The sequence below is a fragment of the Miniopterus schreibersii genome (genome assembly GCF_964146895.1).
Source record: "Miniopterus schreibersii genome assembly, chromosome: 1".
Classification (NCBI taxonomy): Eukaryota; Metazoa; Chordata; class Mammalia; order Chiroptera; family Miniopteridae; genus Miniopterus; species Miniopterus schreibersii.
In genome coordinates, this window is record NC_138101.1 from 83,379,908 (window position 1) to 83,401,447 (window position 21,540).

The window sequence follows — 21,540 nt, forward strand, 5'->3', positions numbered from 1 at the left end:
TTTTGATAACCGATATGGAATGAAAGATATTTCATTAATAATGTCACATCCAGTGAACCACAGAATAGTTGAACTAAAACGAAATCATTAATCTTTCGTTTTATGGACAAAGAAGAGTAGAAAGAGAATTTAAAAGAAAACCTGGTTTTGGTGTCCTAACTCCATCATTTATGGGCTTTGAGACCTTGCAGGTGCCCCTGTTACTTTGAACTCCAGTTTCTTCACCTGTAGTAGCAATTTCACAGGGTAGTCAAGGGATGAAATGTGATAGCCTTATTCAAATACTTTGTATGAATCATTACACAGTTGTAAATCACTGTAATAATCATTTTTATTGCATATGTGAGTTCTAGAATGAGATGAAGAATTTATTTAAGGCTGCAAAGCTAGTTAATGGCAGGCTGAGACTAGATCCCAGATCCTTCGACTCTTTTTAAAGCCACATTGCCCTCTTGGTTTAGCAAAATCTTGATTTTGAACCCTGCATATAGGGCAGCACTATTCTTTGTTGGCATACCTTGATCAAGTAATATTTTCAAAATGAAATATCTTGGTTTTCTGAGGTGCTGGCCAAAGGGGGGATAAATTTGGAAGCAAGGTATTTAATGTCCCAGGACACTGGCCAGTTAACGTGGCTATACTCCTGAGTAGCTCTGTAAGCAGTTTCTCTCCCATATGCCCTTTGACTATTTGAACCACAGAAATAATTCAAGGTCTGATTAAACCATTACTGAACATTCGTTCATCTTCTTTAGTGACTCATTCAAGGAAAACATGCTTGCAGATTACATGAAAGCTTTTCTTTATATCTCCCTTTTAACATTCTTACATGTTTTTTCCTGGACCCTACTTAGTGTCATGTATTACTAAGGTACTGAGCTTGTATTTTGTACTCATTCATCAGAACCCTGTAGCTTACCCCAAGAAGAGAGTATCTACTTTAAAGGCTAGATCTGATTTACTAGTTACAGTCATGCACTTTGAATACTATGGATGATTTTATTCATGAAAGAACTGGTTTAACTCAAGTTACAATCTATGTTCTGGTAATAGCACCATACTTTATAGTTAGGGCTTTCTTAACTCCTTTTTATGTATAGCTTAGAGATGCAGCAAGTCAATAGACTGGTGATCCTTGAACAGATCTAATAATTGTTAATGTAATATAAAGTTGCTTCCTTGTGCTAAAAATTTTGGAAAACCTTTTTTAAAAAAGGAAGACAGGTGAATATACTATGTTGGGTTATTAAAATATCTCCCCAATGGACTAACAATATCTGCAGAACTACAGTATTATCTGCTGGCAAAAGTATTTTCTCCTAGTAAATGGCCATCTGAATCACTGATAAGAGGTAATCAGGAAGGTAATGGAAGTCCCTCTTTCCTCATGGTTAAGGTGAACACTATTATTATTTCTTGTATTTTTCTATCCAGACAGAGAATCCAGAGAAATTTTAAAGACATTGAAGAAATAATAAAAATGAACAGCAATGCTTTCTACCAGTTGGAAACACTTTTCGGGTGTTTATTAATGTTCAGGTAACAGAGTGCCTTGTTTTTGAAAGTTACTCTAGTTTAAAGTTATATGAGTGTTAAATTCAAACAGAAAGTTGGCCAAAATTAAGTACAAATGAATGAAAATAATGAACTTCAGTTACATAATTTTTATTATAAGAGTTAACGCTTACGATATCAAGTCAGTCAGAATTTGAAAAATATGACTTGAGGTCATTACTGGTAGTCAACATTTATTTTCTGAGTTGTCTGAGGATGCCAGGTATATGAGCATACACCTTACATAGCTTACAAAATTGGAAAATTCTTCCATATATTGAGTACAACTATGCCACCATGTAACTGTCCTCTGCTCCTAACTCTATCCTATGGAATATAATTTTCATTTTTCTAATTTAATATTCTGTTACCTTTATTCTTTTCACTAGAAGAGACAAAACCCATTTTAGATTTTTTTTTTTCATTCACTCAACCCTAACCCATATTCCCAGATGAAATCAAAGGGTCCCTGTGAGTTTTAAAGATAAGATTAGGCATAATTGTGTTAAAAAGGATTATAAAGTATTTTCTGCTTTGAATCAGAACATGAAACAAGTTTCCCCACAATTCTGCAGTCCAAGTGAGTATCAATACACCTGTGAATCCAGGGCTATCCAAAACCTACCCAAGCTGGTAGCTAATATATATTTTTTTTACTTTGCTTTATTTTTTTAATATGTTTTTATTGATTTCAGAGAGAGGGAGAGGGAGAGAGAGAGGGAGAGGGAGGAAGGGAGGGAGGGAAACATCAGTGATTAGAGTCATCATTGATTGGCTGCCTCCTGCTCGCCCCATACTGGGGATCCAGCCTGAAACCAGGGCATGTGCACTGACCGGGAATCAAACCGTGACCTCCTGGTTCATGGGTTGACTCTCAGCCACTGAGCTATACTGGGCTACTTTGCAGTTCTAATATTATGCTTAGCTGCTATTTCTTGACTTTTAAATTTTAGATGTTATCTTTGGATTCTTAGTTGAAGATGACAAATGATCTTTTTTGGCACCCACACACTTCCCATTCCTCATCTTCCCAATATAGATATAGTACCAATTTTAGCTTAAAATACTTAGTACTTATATTTTTATGACTGTGTAAATATTATTCACAGACAAGCCACAAGTATTAATTAATCACTACTTCTTCAACTGAAGTGTTAATCTCTAATTCTTCAACTAAACATAATTTCACACAACAGTTTGATCAGTTCTATTTTGTTAATTTTCTTGCAGACATTCCTCCTGGAGCTTCCTGTCCTGTTGCTCCAATCAGAATTGGTTGCTTTCTAGCTCTCCCGCTCAAATGGCTGTCCTGGGACTATCTAGCCTTCATTACCATCCTAAGAATTCTCTTTCCCTCTTTCCTGTGATGGATCCCTGGTTTCTACATCCCATAATTTCATCTTAGATTCATTCTCATTTATTTTTTATTTTTTGTTAAGATTTCTTTTTTTGATTTTTAGAGAGAGGAAGGAAAAGAGGGAAAGAGAGAAACATCAATTGACCGCCTCCTGTACACCCTTCTCCAGGGATCTAGCCCACAACCTGGGCATGTGCCCTGACTGAGAATTGAACCGACATCCTTTTGGTGCACAGGACAACACCCAACCAACTGAGCCACACTGGCCAGGGCTCATTGTCATTTCTTGATGAAACACATCATCTAGTAGTTTCATGAGAAAAGCTATATGGAAGCTAAAATATAAGCTCTTGCCCATTTAAAAATCTATATTCTACTTTCATAGTTGATTGATGATCTGGTTTGGTACAGAATTCTAGGTTGGAAATAATTTTTCCTTAGAATTATGAAAAACATTGCTCTATTGTGTTTACCTTCTAGTGTTGCTGTTGAGACTTGTGGCATTCTAGTTCCTCTGTTCTCTCTTTCTGGAAGTCTGTTTTTTTTAGATGTTATGCTCCTGGACTGGGCCTGTAATTATCTTGTATCTGTTTTCTCTTATTTTTCTATTAGTCTTTTCTGGGCAATTTCTCAACTTTACTTTTGAATTTCTTATTTGCTATTTTATATTTATATATATATACACACACACACATATATATATATATATATATATTTTTTTTTTTTTAAATCTTCACCCAAGGACACTTTTTTCCTGGTTGTTGTTTTTTTTTTAGAGAGAGTGAAAAGGAGGGAGGGGAGAAAGAGAGAGATATCAACATGAGAGAGAGACGCATCGATTGGTTGTCTGCTGCAACTGAGGTACTTGCCCTTGACCAGGAATTAAAAACGTGATGCTTCAGTCCTTATGGCAGTGCCCTAACCACTGAGCAAAACTGGCCAGGGAAATTTTGCTATTATACTTTTAATATCTAAGAACTCTTTCGTGGTTTTATTTTTATAGCAAGCTAGTCCTATTTTATTGATCCATTATCTTCTCTTTTTCCCTGAGGATATAATGATATGATATGATAGCTTTCTTAAAGTTTTCTTCTGCTCCTTACATTGTCACTGCTTCTTCTGTGTTCCCCCCCTCTTCTACCCTGTTTGTTTTGTCTTGGCTCCTGGTTATCTTATTAGAGACTTCCCTCAAATGTCTGGTGATCCTTGAATGTGTCCATTCATATTTAGAGTGAGATTACTAAAAAGCTGGTTATCTGAATGGATGGAGGTTGCTGACATTGAATTTCATTGTAGAATGAATAGGCCGAGACCTGGTCATTTTACTGTAGAACTCCTAAATGTCACACATTTGTGGGGACTTTTTCTGGAGCTACTTCAGTTTCTCCAGAAGATACTCCAGACTCATGCCTTGGGGTACCCATTTGGTATTTGGCAGCCGGCATTCTGAGAGGGCCATTTTTGCCCCAGTTTGGAAGCATCTCCAGGAGGCCCATAAGAATGATGCCCTGTTGTGAGGGGTGAAGTTGAATTCCCAAAAGGGAATGTGAGTTCCTTGACATACACCGTTAAAATATTCAGCAAAGAACCTGGCAGTGCCATATTGGCTAATATCTTCGTTATTTTCTAGCAGCTTTACACTGCATCCTCCATGTACATGAGGACATAACACTGAGCCAGATACTCATAGTCCGGTAGGGCTAGGTGCTCCAGACTCAGCATCCTTTGACTGAGGTAGCTTCCAAGCTTTAGCTCTCGGGCTTCCAGAACCCAGGTCTACTGCTCTCTATTGCCATGGCACCTACCAGCCGGAGGAGAGGCGGGGAGCAGAGAACTAGCCCATAATAGTATCTGTTCAGATACTGAAGAAGAAAAGCCTCAACTATGTAAGACCTATGTAGGAAGGAATACATGTCTTCTTCCATGAGATAACTAGGAAGAAAGTCCTAAATATAGCTTGTCAGGAAGTTACATTAAATCAAAGACCATATCTTCTGCAATTGCACATGATATAAAAACAGAATGAGTAGCTGAAAAATTCATTATGGGACATGAGAAAAATAACATTAAACATTTCCAGAGTAGATTGGCACCCATGTAGTCCAAGTCATCTAGATGTATAGGAGAGACATAGATTTGATGATAAACATGCTCACTGAAAGCTGATTTTCCTTTCCTGAAGCAGCATGCTATTCTAATCAGAGACACCCTGGCCATTAAGCTTTATATAGTCCATCGCATACTTGGAAACTTCTTAATCTGCTCAATCATAAATGATTTGCTAAAGTTGCCAGACTTGCCCCCAAGACAGAAATATTTTGCTGTGGTCACCATATACATGTCTTCTCCTGAGACAAAAACTAGTGAAGGGAAATTCTCAAGAAAAAAGGGTCACTTGCAGTTATATTATGGCACTGGGAGATGTGGACTTGGCAATCAGGCTAGAATACTGAAGTAATTATTGGACCACATGGAAGTGGAAAATTGACCAGTTAGGCTTTGCTTCTTTCTAATAAGTTTTAAGTTGCCTTTTAAGGGAAAGAAAAATATGCCTCAAAGATGAGTGTAGTGGCATCCCCTTAAATTTCATTGTTTGACACTGAGGATCTGAAGGACTCACATTATAGCAGCTATATGTTGTATGTAATAGGCCAGATTGTGATATATACTATTCAGAATGTCCTATCAGTACAAATAGTCACTAACCAGGTATTCTCAAACCAACTCATGGATAGTAAGTTCTCTGGGAGGAACCCTTGTAGGGTCAGAACAAATATCAAACACTGACCTCAGAAACTATTTCTTCAAAAGAACCACAATTTGATTGGATTAGTTTGTGGAGCAATTTATGGCCCAGGATATTTTGTGAATAATAGTGCCTCAGCCCTGGTGGGTAGCTCAGCTGGTTAGAGCAACATCTAGATGCACCAAGGTTGTGAGTTCCATCTCCATTTAGGGCACATACAAGAAGCAACCAGTGAATGCATAAATAAGTAGAACGACAAATCGATGTTTCCCTCTCTCTTTCTTCTTCTCTCTAAAGTCAATAAGTGAAAAAAACCTATTTTTTAAATTTGTTTTATTTTATTTTTCCATCACCATTTACCCCCCCTATTCTCTCCCTCTTCCACCTCTACCCACTCCCCTTTCCCCAAAAAAATTTTTTAAAAATAGTGCATCAACCAGCAATTAGTGTAATTTTTATTACATAAGTTTCAGATGTACAACTTTATAACACAGCACCTGCATACTCCATTGTGTGCTCACCACCCAAAGTCTGGTCTCCTTCTGTCACCCTATATTTGACCCCCTTTACTCTCTTCATCCTTCCCCCAGGCTCTCACCCTCCAGTAATCACCATACTGGTGTCTGTGTCTATAAATTTGTCTGCTACTTTTTGTTTTATATGCCAATATGAGTGAAATCATATGGTTCTTGTCCTTTTCCATCTGACTTAATTTCATGCAATATGATAATTTTTAATGTCTGCATAGTATTCCATTGCACATGTACTACATCATTTTTATCTAATCATCCATAGAGGGATCCTTAGGTTGTTACCATGTCTTGACTATTGTGAATAATGCTACAATGAACAAGGGGCTGCATATATCTTTACGAATATGTATCTTCAGATATTGTGGGCAGATAACCAGAAGAGGGCTGCTGGGTCATAATTTTTTGAGGAACCTCCATACTGTTTTGCCAATTTACATTCCCTTCAACAGTGTGTGAGGGTTCCCTTTTCTCCACATCCTCGCCAGTACTTGTTATTTGTCTTACTGATAATAGCCATTCTAACAGGTGTGAGGTGGTGTCTCATTATGGTTTCGATTTGCATTTCCTCTTACAAATAGTGATGATTAACACAGTGTGGTCAGGTAAAGAAAGGAAGAGAGCCCTACAATACACATGAAACATACTCCAGAATACCATATGCTATGCTATATCATCAAACAAACCTCAGTAAGTTTAAAAGGATAGAAATAATGCAAAGTATGTTTCTAATTCCAGTAAAATAAAATTAGATACCAGTAGCAGGAAAGAAATGGGGGAAATCAACAAATATGTGGAAATTAAAAAACATACTTCTAAATAACCAGTGGATCAAAGATGGTACCACAGGGGAATCATAAAATTCTTAAAGATGAATGAAACAATAAAGACATAACATACCAAAGCTTAAGAAATGCAACTAATGCAATTCATACAGTGAAAATTATAGATGTAAATGCCTTTACTAAGAAGGAAGAAAGATCTCAAATCAATAATCTTCCACCCTAAGACACTGTAAATAAAATAATAAACTACAGAAGATAGGAAGTAATAAAAAGTAGAGCAAAAATTAATGAAATAGAACATACTTATTTTTCTAATAGCTATAGATGAAATAAATTCCTAGAAAGACACAAACTACTGAAACTGAATCAAGAAGAAATAGATAATTGGAATAGACCTATAACAAGTGAAGTGATTGAATAATTAAAAACCTACCCACAAAGAAAAGCCTAGGCCCAGATGGCATTATCACTGAACTCTAGCAAACATTTAACGAATTAATGCCAGTACTTCACAAACTCTTTCAAAAAAATAGAAGAGGGTGAATACCTCCTAGTTCATTGTATGAGGACAGTATTACCCTGATATCAAATCAGACAAAGATATGACAAGAAAATAAAACTGCAGCCCTAGCCAGTGGTTATAGCATCAGCCCATGGATTGAAGTGTCATGGGTTTGATTCTAGCCAAGGGCACATACTTTGGTTGCAGGTTCAATCCCTGGCCACAGTCAGGGCCTGTGCAGGAGGCAACCAATCCATTTTTCTCTCCACCCCCTTTCCACTCTGAAAAAGCAATGGAAAAAATATCCTCAGATGAGGATTAAGAAAAAAGAAAACTGCAGACTAATATTTCTTATGAATATGGATGTAAAAATCCCCAACAAAATACCAACAAATCAAATCAGGCAACTTAATTATATATAATTATACATCCTGACAAGTGGGATTTATACCAAGAATACCAGGTTGTTTAAATATCTGGAAATCAATTACTGTAGATACATCATACCAATAGAAGAAAACCGAATATCACAAGATCGTCTCAGTAGAAGCATTTGACAAAATCCAACATCCTTGTATGACACTCAAGAAATTAGGAATAAAAGGCAAATACCTCAACCTGGTAAAAAGCATCTACTGAAAACCAATAGTTAACATCATGCTTACTAGCCAAAGACAGGATGTTATCCTACTGACATGACCAAGACAAGGATGTGTGCTCTTACGACTTCTATTCAACATTGTACTCAAGGTTCTAGCCAGTGCAGTTAGGCAAAAAGAAGTAAGATTGCAAAGAAAGAAGTAAAACTGTCACTATTTGCAGATGACATGGTTTTATATATATATAATCATAAGGAATTCACTAGAAAAACTGTTGGAACTAATAAATGGCTGCAGCACAGTTGTAGGATATGTATCAATATACAAAAGTCAGTTTTATTTTTATATACTTGCAACGAATAACCTGAAAATGAAGTTAAAATAATTTCCATTTACAATAGCATCAAAAAGAATAAAATACTTAGGAAAAAATTTAACAAAAGAAGTACAAACTTTAAATTTGAAAACTATTAAACACTGTTGAAAGAAACTGAAGAAATGCACACAAGGGACATTTCTAGAGCATCCACCTCAGGAGATCAAAGAGGTTCCACCACTAGGTCCCACAAGACACTTTACTTAAGGCCACCTCACAAAGACGGATGCATAGTTGGATCTAATTGATATTCACAAAACTTTTCATCCAAAAGCGGCAGAATATACATTCTTTTCAATGCACATTGATCATTCTCAAAGATAGACCATATATTAGGACACAAAATGAGCCTTAACAAATTCAAGAAGGTTGAAATCATATTTAGCATCTTCTCAGATCAGAATGGCATGAAACTAGAAATCAACTACAATAAAAAGACTCAAAAATATTCAGACACATGGAGTTAAATACCATATTATTAAACAATGGATGGGATACCAGTGAGATCAAAGAAGAAATAAAAAACTTCCTGGAAACAAATGAAAATGAACACACAACAACCCAAAATGTACAGGACACAGTGAGAGCAGTCCTGAGAGGGAAGTTAATAGCATTATAGGCCTACCTCAGGAAAAAGGTCAACATCCAAAAGACTGGGAGTCCTAGCAGATCGACCTTATACATAGAAACAAGTCCAAATAGGCAGCCAAAATGGGGAGACAGAAAAACAAGCCCCAAGTAAAAGAACAAAAGAATTCTCCAGAAGAAGAGCTAAATGAAATAGAGATAAGCAATCTATCAGATATGGAGTTCAAAATACTGATCATGAGGATGCTCAACAGCATGACTAAAGTATGGAAACTGAAGTAAATTAAGGATGACATAGTAGAAATAAAAAATACATTGGAAGGAATAAACAGCAGATTAGGGAAAGCTGAGGATCAGATCAGCGAATTAGAAGACAGCGTAGAAAAAAATCACTCAATTAGAGAACCAAAAAGAAAAAACAATTAAAAAACAGGAGAACAGTTTAAGAGACCTGTGGCACAACATGAAACATAATATTCACATCATAGGAGTACCAGAAGTTCTAGAAAGTAAGCAACAGATAACCTTTTTGAAGAAATTATGGCAGAAATCTTTCCTACCCTGAAGGAAAAAGTCACACAAGTTCAGGAGGCACAAAAGAGTCCCCAGAAACAACCCAAAGAGGCCCACGCCCAAACACATAATTAAAATGCCCAAAATTCAAGACAGAGAGAATCTTAAAGGCAGCAAGAGAAAAGCAATCCATTACCTACAAAGGAGTGTGTCAGAAACTATAGGCCAGAAGGGAATGGCATGAAGTATTCAAGGTAATCCAAAACAAGGATCTGAAACCAAGACTACTCTATCCAGCAAGGCTATTATTCAAAACAGATGATGAAATAGTTTTCCAGACAAAAAAGGCTAAAGGAATTTATCACCATCTTTGATTACAAGCATTACAAGAAATGTTAAAGGAACTGCTGTAATAAGAACTTGAAATAGAATGAGAAACATAAGCATAAAGAAATAAAATGGCAATAGATAAGTACCTGTCAGTAATAACTTTAAATATAAATGTATTAAATGCTCCAATCAAAAGACATAGGGTAGCTGAATGGATAAGAAAAGAAGACCCAAATATATGCTGTCTACAAGAGACCCACCTCAGCCTAGCTGGAGTGGCTCAGTGTTTGAGCATCGACCTATGATTCAGAAGATCGAGGTTCGATTCCCAGTCAGGGAACATGCCCAGGTTGCAAGCTCAATCCCCAGCAGGGGGCATGCAGGGGGCAGCCAATCAGTGAGTCTCTCATCACTGATGTTTCTATCTCTCTTCCCCTCTCCCTTCCTCTCTCTGAAATCAATAAAAATATATTTAAAAGAGAGAGAGACCTCAGAACTAAAGATTCACACAGGCTGGGGGGGGGGGAGAAAAACCTGGAGGACTTTAAAGGAGAAATGGACAGCAGTACAGTCATAGTAGGGGACTTTAACACCTCACTGGCATTACTGGATAGATATTCCTGACAAAAAAATCAATAAGGAAACAGTGACTCTAAATGACACACTAGCCTAGGCAGCATTGCTCAGCAGTGGAGCATCGACCCATGATCCAGATCGCCATTCAATCCCTGTCAGGGTACATGCCTGAGTTTGGGGCTCAATCCCCAATGTGGGGCATACAGGAGGTAGCTGATCAATGACTCATCATTGTTGTTTCTCTCTCCCTCTCCCTCTCCCTTCCTCTCTGAAATCGACAAAGATATATTTTTAAAAATAAATAAGTGACACACTAGATCAGATGGATTTAATTGATATTTACAAAACATTTCACCCCAAAGCTGGAGAATATACATTCTCCTCAAATGCACATGGGACATTCTCAAAGACAGACCAACCACATGGTAGGGGACAAAGCAAGTCTCTACAAATTAAAGAAGATTGAAATCATACCAAGTATCTTCTTGGACATTTACACCATGAAATACTATGCTGCTGTAAAAAAGAAGGACTCCTTATCCTATGAGACAGCATGGTGGGACCTGGAGAGTATTATGCTAAGCAAAGTAACCCAGTCAAAGATATAGACAAGTGTCGCATGATCTTACTCATGTGTGGAATCTAATTAACAAAATAAATCAATGAACAAAATAGATCCAGAGACATTGAAGCATGTAACAGACTGAGGAATCTCAGAGGGAACGCAGGGGTAAGTGGGTGGGTGGGGAGAGATCAACCTTAGAACTTATATGTATAACCCATGGACACAGACAATATGGAACTAAAAAGACCCCGAATAGCCACAGCAATCTTGCAAAGGAAGAACAAAGTTGGATCACAATACCAGATATCATACTATACTACAAAGCTATTGTTAAAACAGCTTGGTGCTGGCACAAGAACAGGCATATAGATCCATGGAACAGAACAGAAACCCCAGAAATTGACCCACATCATTATGGTCAATTAATATTTGACAAAGGAAGAAAGAACATGCAATGGAGTAAAAGTCTATTCAATAATGGTGTTTGAAAAACTGGACCAATACATGCAAAAAAACTAGATCACCACCTTACACCATACACAAGAATAAACTCAAAATGGGTAAAAGACAATGTAAGTTGTGAAAACATGAAAATCCTAGAAGAAACCATAGGCAGCAAAATCTCAGACATCTCATGTAGCAGAATTTTCACCAATACATCTCCGAGGGCAAGAGAAACAAAGGAAAAAATAAACAAATGGGACTACATCACACTCAAAAGCTTGCGCGCAGCAAAAGAAACCATCAAAACGAAAAGGGAATCCTCTGTATGGGAGAATATGGTTTGCCAGTGACACATCTGATAAGGGGTTAATTTCCAAAATATATAAAGAACTCATACAGCTCCACAAAAGAAAAACAAATTACCCAGTTCAAAAATGGACACCAGACCTGAATAGGCACTTCCACGAAGAGGACATGCAAATGGCCAATAGACATATGAAAAAATGCTCAACATCACTAATCATCAGAGAGATGCAAATTAAAACTATAATGGGATATCACCTCACACCTGCCAGAATGACTACCATCAATCAACAAACAACTGCTGGCAAGGATGTGGAAAAAAGGGAACCCTAGTGCACTGCTGGTGGGAATGCAGACTGGCACAGCCACTATGGAAAACAGTATGGAATTTACTCAGAAAATTAAAACTGGAACTGCCATTTGACCCAGTGATCCCACTTCTAGGAATATATCCTAAGATGCCTGAAACACCAATCAGAAAGAATGCATGCACCTCTAGATTCATAGCATTGTTATTTACAATAGCTAAGATCTGGAAACAGCCCAAGTAGATAAGTGGATAAAAAAAGTTGTGGTACATTTACACAATGGAATACTATGCAGCTTTAAAAAAGGATTTCTTAGCCTTTGCAACAGCATCGATAGACCTGGAGAGTATTTTGCTGAGTGAAATAAGTCAGTCAGAAAAAGACAAATATCACATGATCTCACTTATAAGTGGATATAATGAACGTAATAAACCGATGAACAAAATAGGTCCAGACGCGTGGAGGCATGGAACAGACTGATATATCTTGGGGTGTTGGGAAGGTTCAGAAGATGGGAAGAGATTAACCAAAGAACTTACATATATTAATAACCCATGAACACAGACAATAGTGTGATGAAGGCCTAGGGTGAGGCAGGGCCTGGGAGGAGGAGGACGGAAATTGGGGAACATCTGTAATACTGTCAACAATAAAATAATTTTTTAAAAAAAGAAATTGAATATCAAAATAAATGGGAAATTATTGTCTGTTCATAGATTAGAAGACTTAACATTATCAGATGGCAATATTCCCCTAAATGTGAGAGTTAAAACTATAAAATTCTGATAAGAAAACAGAAGGGTATATCCCCATGACCTTGGATTTGGTAAAGGATTCTTAGATATGATACCAAAAGTACAAGCAACAAAAAAAATGTTTTTTGGTCAATTGGACCGCATCAAACTTAACTTGTATGCTTCACAAGACACCATTAAAAAGGTAAAAAGAGAATGTGCCCTCCTAGTTGCTAGGTGGGATGTGGTCCAATTCATGAAAATTAGATCTTTCCCAAAAAAAGACAACCCACAGAATGGGAGAAAATATTTGTAAATCATTTATTTGATAAAGGACTTGTATTCAAAGTATGTAAAGGACTTTTATAGCTCAGTAATAAAGAGAGAAATCACCCAAATTAAAAATGGACAAAGGATCAGAATAGACATTTCCCCAAAGAAGACATACAAATGGACAGTAAACATATGAAAAAATACTCAATATAATTCGTCATAAGGGAAATGGAAATCAAAGCTCCCAGAAATCACTTCACACTCACTAGGCTGGCTAGAATCAGAAAGTTGGATAATTAAAAGTGTTACCAAAAATGTGGAGAAATCAGAAGCCTCATACATTGCTGGTGTGAATGTAAAATGATGCATCCACATTGGAAAACAGTATGGCAGTTCCTCAAAAAGTTAAACATACAGTTACCACATGATTTAGCAATTTTACTCCAGGGTGTATACCCAAGATAAAGGAGAACATATGCAAACAACAACAAAAAACTTGTACACAAATGCTTATAGCAGTATTACTCATAATAGCCAAAGATGGAAGTAACACAAATGTTTATCAACTAATGGATGAACAAATGTGGTATATGCATATAATGGATTATTTGGCAATAAAAAAGAATGGAGTACTGATATATACTACAACTTGAATGAACCTGGAAAACATTACCCTAAATGAAAGAAGCCAACTACAGACGTCCACATATTATTATATGACTCTACTCATATGAAAGCCCAGCACAGGGAACTCTAGAGACACAGAAATAGGTTCGTGGTTGATGAGCTGAGAGTGGGGGTGGGGTGGGGTGGGATGGGATAGGGTCCGGAGGTTGAGAGATGATAGCTGAAGCACCAACATGATGAAAATGTTCTAAAATTGCCTATGGTGATGGCTTCACATATCCTATATGTGGTCATGATTACATCAATCTATAAATGTGTTAAAATTCATAGAACTGTGAAGATAAAATTTCATTATGTGATATAAAACAACAAAAATTTTTAAATACAGCAGAATTGAGAGAGGAGAGGGATTGTCACCGGAGTTAGTAGTCCTGGTAGTGGACATCAGGGAAGTCTTTTAGAAGAAAGTCACATTTGAGGGCATAGATGTTTAAGGAGAGGTTTGCTGAAGAAAAGAAAATTATTTCAGACTATGTTAACAATGGCCAAAAGAACAGGACAGGGGATTTCTGACTATCTGAGGAACATTAATTGTTTAGTTCAGCTGAAAGGAAGGATAGATACAGGAAAGAGAATAGTGTCCGATTGTGCATTTCCTTACACTTCGGTTCAGAATTGGACACCTTATTATATAGTTAGTAATGACCCATCAAAGGTGTTTGATCAGAATTCTGCTTTGGGGTTACTAGTCTATTCTGTAAAAACTATAAATAAGTAAATTGGAGACTAGTTAGAGGCTGATATTCTTTCAGTTTCCTGAGAATGAAGGATTAATACAGGTGGTGCAGGTCTGAGAGAGAAGGGAACAAACAGGACTGCGAAGAACCTTGTAGCTGGTTGGGGAGGGAGAGAAAAGTCCAAAAATTGACTCAGGTTTGGAGCCTAAGTGACTGGGATAATAGCGCTATTAAGAAAGGAAGGAAAGGCTGAGAAGTTGATGAGTGTAGTCTGGGATTTGTTGTTTGTGGAGCTAGAAGACCTCCAAAGATTAGTGGGCAATTAAAGGGAACCATGTAGTATATCAGAAAGTGCACTCAGCCTATTTCTTCATCTCTAAGAGATTTGGATTTGAAAGGCAGTATTTATAGTGCTTGAGAGCAAAGATTTTGGAGCCTGATTTGCCTGGGTACAGCTGTTTACTAGCCTTTTAACCTTGGCCATGTTACTTATTCTCTCTGGGCCTCAGATTATGTAAAATGGGGACAATAATGATGTACTCACCTAATACAACTGCTGTGAGGACTGTGCAGACACACACGTATCTTATTTAGAACAGTGTCTGGTACACAGTACGTTTATTGTGACAAAGATCTAGTCCTTTCACATGCGATGACCTGCTGTGTTACATGGGCAGTTTCTGTCGCCTGGCGTTCCAAGGTGGAGGTCTGGGCCAGAGATACAGACTAATCATTTCTTGTCTAAGGTATTATTGAACAGATGGTATGAGGTACCAAAGGACAAAATGGAAAGGGCGTGTGAATAGCAAGGACAGAATGTTGAGAAATATATTTGGGAACCAAAGGCAGGAGTAGAGGAGGGGCCAGTGAAGGAGCATTCAGAGACAGAGAAGGAAAACCAGGAGATACTGTCATGAAAGCCAAGTGGAGCAGGCAAGAGCTCAAGGGAGCGTAGCCTGTAGAGGCCATTTGAGCAGAGTTTGAAGGTTTATGGGACAAATCTGATGGGCAGGGAGAAGTTCAAGATGAAAGCAAAGGCAGTTAATTGATGGAGCATAGTTCTGCAAGGATTTAGAGGAAGGAAGGTAATTTCTTTCTTTGCGTTGGAATAGAAAGAGGAAGGCTATATGTTGATAAGAGTCCAATTTTGAGTTGGAAGGTTGGAAGCCAGAAGCTCATGTTGGATAACTTCAATTTTTTTCTCTAAAATAGAAAGCAAGGTCATCTGGAAAGAGAGAGGAATGTAGGGAATAAAATTGAAGCACATTTCTAAGTGGCTTTAAATATTTTCTCTAATTCTGCCCTTTGTATGAATGGAAAACAAATGATTCATGTCAATTAAAACAGGTAATATTTACTGAGCCTTTAATATCTGCCAGGTGTCTTTCTAAGAGCTTATTTCAAACTTAAAACATCCCTAAGAGGCAAAAGATGTTAGTATCATATCTACATATTACAGACAGTAATACATGAGACAGAGAAAGGACTAGAAATTGGTCAAGGTTACCCAGCTAATAAGAAGTGAAACCAAGACTATATGAAATACATCACTTGACATATATTGTAGGTATGTGGAAAGTAAGATTTTCTTTGCTTTTATATTTTGAAACAGGTGACAACCAAAGCCAAACAACTGAAGGATTCAGTTACCTGCTCCCCAGGTGAGCTAGCATCCACTTCACCCCATTAATCTAAAGCAGTTTCTTTAAAATACATTCTTTTTTATAACAGTTTCTTTAAATATGATGGTGTGATAGCTTTGACCAATGAACTCTATTGGTCAGACCTCTAAAATGTGTCAGATTACAGGCACCAACAAGCCAATTCAGCCCTAAACAGATGTGGGTGCTGAGATGTATGGGATAAGTGTAAAGACTATAAAAACCTTGTTCTTCTCTCATAATGGGGGACGGGGGCACAGGGGACTGTGTGTGGTATCCCTACACTATCCCACCTCCACATCCCTACACACTGTCCTTTAGAATAGACAACAAGCAGCTTTCCCAACAACCGATGTTTCTCCAAATCTGTTTCCTCCAAGACTAACTGGGATTTTTTTCAATGTCTCCATACTGTTTGCCTGGAACCAGGAAGTAAGAAAATGCCTCCTAAACCTTCCAACTTAACCTAAGTGCAGGTCAGCAAACCTGGAGATGCCCAGAAGTCATCCCAGGAAGGATTCAACTTGGGGTTCTGCAGGCTTTAGGAAAGAGGGCATTTCCAGATGCCTTTTCTACCAATACAATTATTTGTCTGGGCATGGGGGCAGAAATAGGCAGTGAGATATTATGTGAAAGCAGCTGGCCTCCAAGACATTCTCCAAAAACGTATTCTGAAAAGGCTGTGGTGTAGCCAAGTGAACAGACAGACATGGATCTTACTAGAGCATTGGCAGAGGGGTGGAAAGTGTGAAGAGAAAGGGAAATGTGTAGTTGAACATTTAAGGGTATCTCTGGGGTGACACCTGTGGCTGGAGCCAGAGTTGGTTTGCCCATGTACTGTGAGCAGTGAAATGAACAGGTGTCATTCACAGTGGCCCCAGAAGTGTCCTTGAGCAGAGAGCAGACCGAAGTGCTGGTGGTCACCTGCAGGTGGTGAGCATGGCATGAGCTCAGACAGACTCATTTTAGTTATGCTGATGAAACCAATGACAACTCTGGACAGGAAATAACCTTCCCAACCTTGAAAGTAGCAGGCTGTTCCTTCTGAGAGGTCTTTGCGCTCTTTGATCGCAGTGGGTTCTGCGCACACTGTTCCTCAGCGGGGGAAGGCACAGACTTGGAATCAAGCAGGGGTGGTTCAGATCCCGCCACCTCTGTGGGTTTCTGAGACTGATTTTCCTCATCGGTAAAATTCGGACACTGATACCTCTCCTTCCAGAATAAAGTGACAATTAAGTGAAATAATATATGCGAGATGCCGCAGGCACTGACTGCTGTGTGAGAGGCCGCTGCTCTCGCTCTTGTCCCCTGATCTGACCCTGCCCTTTCCCCTGTGTGATGTGCCCTTTCCCACAGGAATGGTTAGACTCTCGGAACTCAAATCAACAGCTCAGAGCTCCAGGCCCAACAAGACCGCCATGGCCCTGCCTGACGACATCATCACGCAGCGGGAAGCCGAGCAGGCCGTGGGGGACGGCGAGGACAGTGACGAGCAGGAGGAAGCGGAACAGGAGACCGAGGTCCTGGAAAGCCAGCCGAGGAGACGCAGGCCAGCCAGGCTGCCCGAGGTAGCAACAAAGGCAGAGCCAGAGGAGAAGTTCCGTGGAAAGAGGCAGAAGGACTTTGATATATCAGAACAAAATGCATCGAGCGATGAGGAGAGCCAGAAGAGAGAGAGAGGTCGCACCGTAGAGGAGCCATGGACTCAGAATCAACAGAAACTCCTGGAATTAGCATTACAGCAATACCCAAAAGGATCCTCTGACCGCTGGGACAAAATAGCCAAATGTGTCCCGTCGAAGAGTAAGGTGGGTGAGGCAGGGAAAGGAGGAGGCCCCTACTCTGGTTTTAGAGCCACTGAAGGGGCTGCACCCAGTTCCTCCCATTTGTTCCTTCATCTTAGTCATCTCCTCTGTCTGCAGCTGTCCACGTGGGCTCCTGTTTCCCAGGTACCTTGCAGTATGTTTCCCCTGAAAGCAAGTGGAATCTGTGCACTCAGTTGATTAGTGTGTATAAATGAGGTCAGCAGTCTAAGTTAGATCATTATACAGACCAGGTGGTTTTTCTCAGAGAAAATTCCATGCATGGAACATAAATTTCACCCTCAGCCACCCTCCCAGCCTCTGGAGCATTCGCTCTACTCATGTGGCCGTTAGAGAGAAGCCCTGGTGGCTCAGCAGCGTCCTGGTCACAGTGAGCTGGATGCTCCCTATGAGCAGAGTGAGGAGGTTTCTCCAAAATCACAGGCCCTTCTAGCTCCTTGACAAGCCTTTAGACAAGGGGATGTGTGGTCTCCAGCTCTACCTATGACTCTGGACTCAGCCGTAGCACACAGTTGATGGGAGACCCTGAAGGCATATTTGTGTGGGGGGGTCAATGTAAGAAAGACATTTGGGATTCAGCTTACCCTCTGTAGCCTTGGCTTTTTATAAAAGACTTTTCTCCCCGTTTATAGCTCTTAGTATCTGCTTAAATATATCTGCAGATAGTTCTTACATAAAAACTCAGGCAGGCTGGAAGATGGGTGTCCCTGCGGAAAGCCAGCCCCACCCCTGGCCTTTGCCTTCTGCTGGGCCGGTGGAGCTGCTGCACTTCACAGCGTGGTCTTTCTAACCGGCCCTTTCTTGACATGTGTCTCCAGGGCCTCTTCGTCTGAGGCACGAGAACACTGAGAAATCAAAAGAACCAATCTCTCTGCCTTCTGTGCCTTTCACTCAGTAGCCTCTGGGCACATTGATGTTCATTTACATTCTTATTTTTTTTTAATTGAAATTCGATGTTGGACAATCTAGCTTGTGGCCATGAATGTCCCCGTGTGTACAGGTCTAGTTATCTATCACCTACTTTAAAATGAGGAAGTCGAGATTTCCTGGGGAGAAAAATAAAACCATTAGCAGTTGATCTATTTGGGAAACACAGACTCCCCCTGCCTCTCCAACTGGTTTGCCAGAAGTAATTATTTTCCCTGAATTTCTTCAGCATCTGTCAGGACACAGGCATTTGCATATGTGATGAATTGACATTGTTTTAAAAGGAAGGAGCTAGAACTGGATTCCTTAGGATAGAACATTCAGAAACTCATTGCCTTGGGGTTTGGTAACCTTCCTGTTTCAGCCAGAAATGAGCAGGGCTTTTACTGACCTGCAAAAGTTCCCTTTCAGCCTTCACTTTAGAACCAGGTCCAGGAAAGGTTCCCTGGGGCTCACCTGCTGGGGAATGACTCCCTGTAAGTGGCCTGAGAGCCTCTGGGAATTCTGGGCCTGAAGGAAGGAGGAGCTGTGCCTGTCAGCTGGGCTCCCAGGCAGACCTGCTGCTCAGAGCTCAGGGCCCACACTGTCTTCCAGGTGAGGCCCTGGGACTGGCCACATTTGTGTCACATGCTAGGCGGGACCGTGGGCAGCAGGGCTATTAAGGAAAGACTGATCGTTTTAAAGACTCTAGGGAGGAGTCTTTCGGGAGGTGGATAAGGCGCGTATTATAAGATACTCACCACACCAACAAGCTAGAATCCTAGGAAGGACTGAGTAGGCATTTGCTGTCCAAGGCAGCTGATGCCATCATCTGCTGTGATGCGCAAATCAGTCCTCACTAGACCTTAGGTAGTGATGGCGTACAGTGCCATTGGGGACAGTGTTTCTTTAGAACAGAAACGGAGTCTGGAAAGTGCCTTGTGATAAACAGGAGAGTCATGAGTCCCCACTCCAAGGGGTGACAGCTGCAGGCAGCTGGGATCTGAAGCCAGTAGTTCTGTACCTGACAGGCTAGAAGACCGAGGCGGGGCTGGGACGAGCAGGAGGAAGTTCCGCACACTACTTGTCAGCATCCTGTGGGGCTGGGCCCACGGGGCATAGGAAAGCCCCAGCAGCGCTTCAGGAGAGGCAAACCCCAAGGACGGTATCGAGGCTGCCTGGCCTCAAGTGCCTGGTTTCTTTGAAGTGACGTGTTGTGGTGAAATAGTGCAATGTTAAAAATGATCATTATGGTTAGCAAATTGAAAGTCATAGTCATAATAATGCTAGTAGGCCTCACAGACAGCTGCCACTTGCCCCCACCCCAGCCATTCGCACCACACCCTGCGCCGGCCGCTCAGCTGGCCGCCTCCTTGAACCTGCGCAGCCTTGTCTTCCTGTGACCAGCTGGACTCACCTGGGAAATTCTAGGCAGGTCCTGTGCAGAGTGAATGGACATGAGACCGTCTCATTGTCACTGGGCACAGCCTACTAGCAGGTCCCACAGGCTGACCTGTGAGGGTCACACTGACTTGTGGAAGTAATTGTTTTCACCTCTCTTTTTCTTCCTACAGGAAGACTGTATCGCTAGATACAAGCTGCTGGTTGAACTGGTCCAAAAGAAAAAACAAGCTAAAAGTTGAATATTCTGGAAGATGATGCTCACCTTCATTTTCCAAAATGATTATTTTAAAATTCTTATACAGAAATTTGCATTTTGTACCTCAGTATTTCTATAAATCATGTGCCTTAATAAAAATTTTTTAAATTTAAAATTAATGTTGTGCTCTAATGTTTAAACAAACACTGAGTTAATGGAGAAAAAAAGATTGGGGTATTTTACAGCATATCCCCTCATTACTACCAAGTTTACTTTCATGGGGAACTAACTGAATAGTGCTTTCCAGCAGTCAGACGAATATATGATTTTGAAGGAACATATGAGTAGACCAGCGATTTTGAACCTTTTCATCTCATGCATACATAAACTAATTACTAAAATTCTGCAGACCACCAAATATAGGGGTTGGCAAAAGTAGGTTTACAGTTGTGAGTACAGAAAGCAGAGTTTATGCTTGTATTATTATTTACTAATTCTTGTATTATTTGTATTACAATTGTAAATCTACTTTTGCCCACCCCTATATATATTACATTATTTGCCGATCTGACACACAAAAAAAAAATAGGTATAATTTTGTGTCTGCTCTTGTCATTTTTTTAATTTGACAATCTAAGGAGAAAGACGTCAGTGCCCTGACTAAATAGTCAGGTAGTGCATGTGTCAAAAATTATTGCAGCACCCTGGTTGAAAATCACTAGAATAGACTAATGTGTAAGAATTAAAACTTAATGTGTTTCTTTGACCAAAGAACTCCCCAGCTAATGAGTTTACTGGTAGCAGAATGCAGATGCCTGGGGACAAAACTCCAGCTGTTTAAAAATAGTGTGAGGTTAGCGTGGCCAGTGTGGCTCAGTGGTTGAGCATCAGCCCAGGAACCAAGAGGTCACTGGTTCGGTCCCCGGTCAGGGCACATGCCTGGGTTGCAGGCTCGATCCCCAGTAGGGGGCGTGCGGGAGGCAGCCAGTTGATGATTCTCATTGATGTTTCAAATCTCTCCCTCTCCCTTCATCTCTGAAATCAATAAAAACATATTTATAACAAAAACAAAAATAGTGTGAGGTTATCTTAGTCATATATAT

The 21,540-nt window shown here is 39.7% G+C and overlaps 1 protein-coding gene across 1 annotated transcript in view; it reads left to right on the plus strand.

The window, feature by feature from the left end:
- The window catches only part of DNAJC1 (DnaJ heat shock protein family (Hsp40) member C1), a 195,827-nt gene extending 175,219 nt beyond the window's left edge, over window positions 1-20,608 (plus strand). The window contains exons 10-12 of the mRNA XM_081143295.1: window positions 16,060-16,108; window positions 17,465-17,916; window positions 20,412-20,608. Of these exons, the coding sequence (XP_080999421.1) occupies window positions 16,060-16,108; window positions 17,465-17,916; window positions 20,412-20,480 (570 nt within the window). The 3' untranslated portion in view covers window positions 20,481-20,608. The remainder of the gene's footprint in view (window positions 1-16,059; window positions 16,109-17,464; window positions 17,917-20,411) is intronic.
- The last annotated feature ends 932 nt before the right edge of the window (window positions 20,609-21,540 follow it).